At 40.3% G+C, this 6,972-nt stretch overlaps 1 protein-coding gene across 1 annotated transcript; it reads left to right on the forward strand.

The window, feature by feature from the left end:
• The first annotated feature begins 1,801 nt into the window (after positions 1–1,801).
• LOC115178942 (induced myeloid leukemia cell differentiation protein Mcl-1 homolog) lies at positions 1,802–5,737 on the forward strand. The gene is made up of 3 exons (XM_029740368.1): positions 1,802–2,457; positions 2,634–2,884; positions 3,012–5,737. The coding sequence occupies exons 1-3, from the start codon at positions 1,968–1,970 to the stop codon at positions 3,126–3,128; spliced, it is 858 nt and encodes a 285-aa protein (XP_029596228.1). The 5' UTR covers positions 1,802–1,967; the 3' UTR covers positions 3,129–5,737.
• Positions 5,738–6,972: the final 1,235 nt, after the last annotated feature.

Raw genomic sequence — 6,972 nt, forward strand, 5'->3', positions numbered from 1 at the left:
GGTTGGGATAGTGTTCTTCGGCTTGCAAGCCTCCCCCTTTTTCCTCCAAACATAACGATGGTCATTATGGCCAAACAGTTATTTTTGTTTCATGAGACCAGAGGACGTTTCTCCAAAAAGTACGATCTTTGTCCCCATGTGCAGTTGCAAACCGTAGTCTGGATTTTATGGTGGTTTTGGAGCAGTGGCTTCTTCCTTGCTGAGCAGCCTTTCAGGTTATGCCGATATAGGACTCGTTTTACTGTGGATATAGATACTTTTGTACCTGTTTCCTCCAGCATCTTCACAAGGTCCTTTTGATGCTCTCCTGGGATTGATTTGCACTTTTCGCACCAAAGTACGTTCATCTCTAGGAGACAGAATGCGTCTCCTTCCTGAGCGGTATGACGGCTGCGTGTTCCCATGGTGTTTATACTTGCGTACTATTGTTTGTACAGATGAACGTGGTACCTTCAGGCGTTTGGAAATTGCTCCCAAGGATGAACCAGACTTTTTGAGGTCTACAATTGTTTTTTCTGAGGTCTTGGCTGATTTCTATTGATTTTCCCATGATGTCAAGCAAAGAAGCACTGAGTTTGAAGGTAGGCCTTGAAATACATCCACAGGAACACCTCCAATTGACTCAAATGATGTCAGTTAGCCTATCAGAAGCTTCTAAAGCCATGACATCATTTTTTGGAATTTTCCAAGCTGTTTAAAGGCACAGTCAACTTAGTGTGCATAAACTTCTGACCCACTGGAATTGTGATTAAGTGAAATAATCTGTCTGTAAACAATTGTTGGAAAAATGACTTGTGTCATGCACAAAGTAGATGTCCTAACCGACTTGCCAAAACTATAGTGTGTTAACAAGAAATGTGTGGAGTGGTTGAAAAACAAGTTTTAAAGACTCCAACCTAAGTATAAGTAAACTTCCGACTTCAACTGTAGGGAGGGTATGTTAAAATACCATGTCTCCTGTTCAACCATGATAAGTATGTGCCAGAATGTAAACAAATGAAAATGACTGTGTGTTCTAAAATACCTTGTGCTACTTACCTAACCTGTTTTTGTTTAGCATACAGTAAATATGTTTTAATGTTATCTTACTCACTGCATAACTACAACAAAAGTTTATCCTGGCCCAAGATAACTGCAGGGATATCTGGAGCACCCTTGCTCCCAATAACTGGGGGTTTACATAAGGATATGCTGATTGTGGAGCTGGAGACAAAACAAAATATTGATTTTTAAGGAGTTTGAAAGTACATGAGTACTAATAATGTTTCAGTTGTGTGGAAGTAATGGAGTGAATTTGTCAGTATTTGAAATAAACTTTTACATGAATATCAATTACTTTTTGCTCTTTTCAATGATCTTCTCACATTATTGATTTGATCACCAGTCCTGTTGACGTTTACAACAGAAACCAATAACCAACAAACTGTCTCTAGCTACACAGGGCAGGATACCTCCACTTTATGTTGATAAATTACATACAAAGTATATGATCACAACCCGTCATTGGCCACCAGGGGACAGCAGAACTCCGCATTCACTATTTATCAATGGTCTCTGAAGGGATATAGCAAAGTGTACACTGTCCCCAGCCAATCAAAACGTAAAATGTATTTATCTGTACCGCTCAATGCAGAGAAAATTCATTTTTATATCCTCTCCTCGTGGATGTATTTATCTGAATGTTATTAGAAAAACATCCCAGATAGATATGTAAATCTAATTCAAGGAAGAGGGGGCCCAATGGGAGAGGCAGTCGAAGTCCCTCCCACTTTCGTCTTTTCAAAGGTTACAAGACAAAAGGTTGGTCATTTCCGCACCAGACTCACTGGTTGTAGTTAGCAGTCAACGATGGGTGGTATTTGAGCAACAAAATAGCTCACCACTAGCTTTTCGTAAAATAACAGCTAGAAGTGTATATTTTATTTATTTTTCAAAAGCTTGTTTCTTTATCTAAACGTTAAGCCAAGATGAGTCTGTCGAACTCGATTACACGAGCCACAACTACGATGTTGCATTTTCAAAATGGAGGATCTTCGTACCTAGCTGATGATGCTAGGCCGTTGTACTATTTCCACGGGGCTGGGGCCATATGTGCTGGGGCGTCACCGAAGTCTAAAGTGGACATGGGAAATGGGACTGGCGATACTCCACCACGACCCACGACGTTAGGAGTGAATGTCGTGAAAAGCAACGGCCTCGATAATCATTTGTCAGACCGAAGCAACAATGACGACTCTTTGCCGTGCACTCCCCAGATGGCGTCAGAATGTGGGCCTGAACTATCGAATTGTCCATCGGGCGATGAAGTATTGGAAGATGATACCAGACAACTCATTGAGAATTTTTTGGGGGACTACACAGGACTGTCTCACCCTCGATGGAAACAAAGCAAGCCTCTTACGACGATGAAGCGAGTGGTGGAGGACGTAATAGCAAAGCACCGATACGCATACAATGGTACGTAGATTTACAGTAATGATCTCCATAGATCCTTATGGCACTGTATATCCTAATTTTCTGTTTAAAGATGGTACTGAGCTCATGCGCTAACTTGGTTAATAACATAGCAATATTATCAGTAATATGTTTAGTTTGTTTTACTCAGACCTATATTTAAAAAAATATATTTTTAGGTATGGTCGCCAAACTTGACTTGGATGACCGATGCGATGACATGGGCGTCATCAATTCTGTGGCCAAGACCATGTTCAGTGATGGGATCACAAACTGGGGTCGCATCGCCAGCCTGGTGGCATTTGGAGCAGTGGTGAGCCAGCACCTGAAGGAGAGGGGCAGGGGACACTGCGTTGAGTTGGTGGGCCAAGAGATTGCCAAATATCTCCTCTCTGACCAAAGTGACTGGCTGATCAAAAACAATGCTTGGGTGAGTCATCTATGTGGTCCATGAGTCATTTGAAAATGTGAGCTAATCTGAGGACAGTTCATCTTATTTAGTCTAGTTGTTCAATAGCTAATCATGAACCTAACTTTGCCTTTTGTCTCTTTCTCAGAATGGATTTGTAGAGTTCTTTCATGTACAAGATCCTGAGTCCTCAGTAAGGAACACCCTCCTAGCCATTGCTGGAGTTGCTGGGATTGGGGCAACACTCGCCATGTTCATCAGGTGAATTGAACTATAAAAGACTTACCTGTTACTTTTTTTCAAAGAAGAAAATGGACTATTCCTGCAAGTTCTCTGAAATCCTTATATCACCATGGTTGGAATGACTACCCAGTGATGTCCTGCTTAGTCAAAGAAGAGGGTCAGTCTGTTGGATTATTATGACGGACTGAATTGGGACGGTGCTTTGTTGTCAAGCTCAAGTTTGCTTTCTTTCCGCATCAATATTTTGGTGCCTTTTTTGTTTGAGGGGTCATTTGAGGATATTTGGTAGTTGTCGGCAACACTCTCCAAATATATTCATCTGACAACTTAAATCTAATGGACTTGTTAAATTGCGCTTTTATTTAATGTAAAAAGTACAGACATTTTATTTTTGTAATAAATGTATAGTTGAATTTAGACTCGTACAAAGTTAATTCATCTGCAAATTGTCAACTCTCTTTTTAAATAATCAAGATGGAAAAGCACTAGCTAATAGCTATAATTCACAATGACAAAGATCTGCCTCTGACCATAAAGTTGGCTCAAATGACTTGTTTCTATTCCTTGTGATATTAGTCATACATGTACATACAGGGATTTGTGTAAGAAAGACAGAACCTGCATTGAACTGACCACTGAGGGCCTTAGAATTCAACTAAGAAGGTATACCCAGGTTATGGGCATTGAAAATGGAAAGTGCTTACAGCAGAAAGGCTGTATTTTACATGCAATTAATTGTCTTATGACATGTATGTATGTCATAAAGCCCCTATCTCGCCTACACAACATTCAGAAGTCCATATTCCTGTTCCTTGGGGTAGATTTGCCAGTCTTGCCTGGCAATGCATTTGCGTGGATGCAATGCGACTTCCTGGTTAAGGAAATGTTGTGGCTGTTGCACTAGGCTTTACTGGGAGGGGGAAGGGGGTACTTGTTTGAAAGTCAATTGAAAATCCCATTCTCAAGACTATGCTGATTTGTATTTGAAGTGTTTCATTTCCAAATTATATCCATGTAAATGAAATGTGTTCGCAGGTATACGTTTTAAATATGAGCATAAAGATTGCACATGGTATCTGGCATTGGTTCAATAGAGGCAAGATCATCTGGACAGTGAACGTGTACAGCAGTTCCACCCAACAAACTAGTACTAACCCTCCCGATGCATCTTGCTGGCAAATTCCTTTAATTTCCTGAAGTTAAATTATTTAAAGGATAAAATCATGCAACTTTATTCACTTTTGTAACCGCTATGAATGAAGGATGTGACTTTATTCACTTTGTGGCTGCAATTGTCTCAAAGCAGAAGTTTGACTGTTAACCTGCTGTGAACTTTGAGACTACTTCTCGGAAGGGAGGGAGATTTTGTGAAAAGACAGCAGTGACGTCTGCGCTGTGCTAGTTTCTGGTGCTGAAAAGTAAACCCATACACAAATGAATTCCTGTGTTGTACATAGTCATCTACATACACACAGTCAAATGTGTTTATTCACACCATATCCCCCGAACATGCACTGTGAGGTTATTTCCTAGAAATTAAGCTTCTGTGGTAACCACGCCTGTATGTGTGTCATAGGCAGACCTCCACCACGGTATCACTTCAGCTGCAGCGTCAGTTGTCAGAAACATCATTATTAAACTAAGTCCAGCAGAACCTCTTGGGTGCCTCAACCTCTGAGTTCCCAATAAAATAAGTTAACAGCAGTCCAAAGATCTTTCACAATGTTGCATAACGTCAGTGACCACCTTTTTAGCTTTTAAGTTTTAGAGTTTTTTTTCCACATAATGCATCTGACAGCTCAGTCTACGCCACAATCATAGCGTTGCAGCTGTTGAAGCAAATATTAACCACATCCTGTTACTCACACTAATTTACCAACTTGACTTTCTTCTGCATATTTAATCATGTCTTGATACCAAAGCAGTATTTTATCTCCGAGTGCCACAAGATGTAATGCATCCAGTCTCAATTTATTTAATGATATGCAAAATAAAATGACATGTCATTGAAACCCTCTTGCATGTAGGCCATAAAATGACTGAGCGACAGTGCGGAAATTACCCCTGTTCTTTCTTTGCATATGTCCGTCACTGATGGTGTATACATGTAGAACGGTCAGAACCAGACTGGTTAAGGAGAACTGGAGCAGATGATGGGGGGGGGGGAGCTCATGGCGGAAGGAAGCATTGCACATTGCTGGCCTATCTAATCAGGCATGCTTTTAGACAGCTATGGAAATCAGCCACAGAGCAGGTATTGTTTGACCTCTGCTGGGCCGCGGGAAGTTGGAGATATCACAGAGGGTAGTGACGCAAGTTGAGGGGAAATGAGAGTTCACTTTTGTGTTTGCACTCCGTCTCATAAGAACAGTTCTCCAAATGTAATATGTGTAACTTCTGAGGTTGTCAATGAGAAAATGACATGACTACACTGTAGAAGACTCACTAGTCTCACCAAGGCTAATCTTGGAACAAATTCACATTACCTGTGTCAGAGAATGCCATACTTCGGATAAAGAGGATTTTCTTTGGTAATGAAAGGTGGTATGGAAACAACAATATGCTAGTGCAGGTATGCTCAATGCTGTCAGGGGTACGCCAAATAAAAATGGGATTCACATTAACAAAAAACAAGTGTGTGTGTGTGTGTGTGTATATCTATGTGTGTGTGTGTATATATATATATATATATATATATATATATATATATATATATATATATACACACACAACTGTTCAAAAGTTTGGGGTCACTTAAAAAGTTTGGGGTCACTTAAATGTTCTTGTTTTTGAAAGAAAAGCACGTTTTTGTCCATTAAAATAACAAGTTGATCAGAAATACAGTGTAGACATTGTTCATTTTGTAAATGACCATTGTAGCTGGAAACGGCTGATTTTTAATGGATTATCTACATAGGTGTACAGAGGCCCATTATCAGCAACCATCACTCCTGTGTTCCAATGGCACGTTGTGTTAGCTAATCCAAGTTTATCATTTTAAAAGGCTAATTGATCATTAGAAAACCCTTTTGCAATTAAGTTAGCACAGCTAAAAACTGTTGTGCTGATTTAAAGAAGCAATAAAACTGGTCTTTAGACTAGTTGGGTATCTGGAGCATCAGCATTTGTGGGTTCGATTACAGGCTCAAAATGGCCAGAAACAAAGAACGTTCTTCTGAAACTTGTCAGTCTATTCTTGTTCTGATAAATGAAGGCTATTCCATGCAAGAAACTGAAGATCTGGTACAACGCTGTGTACTACTTCCTTCACAGAACAGCGCAAACTGGTTCTAACAAGAATAGAAAGAGGAGTGGGAGGCCCCGGTGCACAACTGAGCAAGAGTACAAGCACATTAGTCTCTAGTTTAAGATACAGACACCTCACAAGTCCTCAACTGGCAGCTTCATTAAATAGTACCCGCAAAACACCAGTCTCAACGTCAACAGTGAAGAGGAGACTCCGGGAGCACATCCAATGCTAGCATCAGTAATTCTACATTTGTTGTTAGCCTAGCTAGCATGTACACTGACAGTTGTGAATCTGATGCAACCAAAGCGCTACTGCCCCCTTACCCGGGAAGCACCAAACCTGTTGGGACGTTGGACCATCGTAGAGGCGCAAATATGATGAGAACTTCCATTGATTTGGGGTTCACTTATATTGGGAGTAGTGCCTTTCCTCAGCCACAGTGTTATGTGCAAAACTACTATCTCACAACTCGATGAAACATTCACTCTTGTGCGGACATTTAGAAACAAAACATGCCAATTTGAAAAATAGGCCACAAGTTTTTTGAGCTAGAATTAAGACTACTTTTGAGTAGTAAGACGTGTATAAAAGCAACAGATACCATTAATAAGAAGGG

Source organism: Salmo trutta, chromosome 3, assembly GCF_901001165.1.
Source record: "Salmo trutta chromosome 3, fSalTru1.1, whole genome shotgun sequence".
Lineage (NCBI taxonomy): Eukaryota > Metazoa > Chordata > Actinopteri > Salmoniformes > Salmonidae > Salmo > Salmo trutta.

What these genes read in the sequence shown, in the direction of transcription:
- LOC115178942 (XM_029740368.1), top strand. Translation starts at nt 1,968, where the DNA reads ATGAGTCTGTCGAACTCGATTACACGAGCCACAACTACGATGTTGCAT. An exon ending in GCACCGATACGCATACAATG is followed by an intron (nt 2,458 to 2,633) that starts GTACGTAGATTT and finishes ATATATTTTTAG; the next exon opens with GTATGGTCGCCAAACTTGAC. An exon ending in TGATCAAAAACAATGCTTGG is followed by an intron (nt 2,885 to 3,011) that starts GTGAGTCATCTA and finishes TCTCTTTCTCAG; the next exon opens with AATGGATTTGTAGAGTTCTT.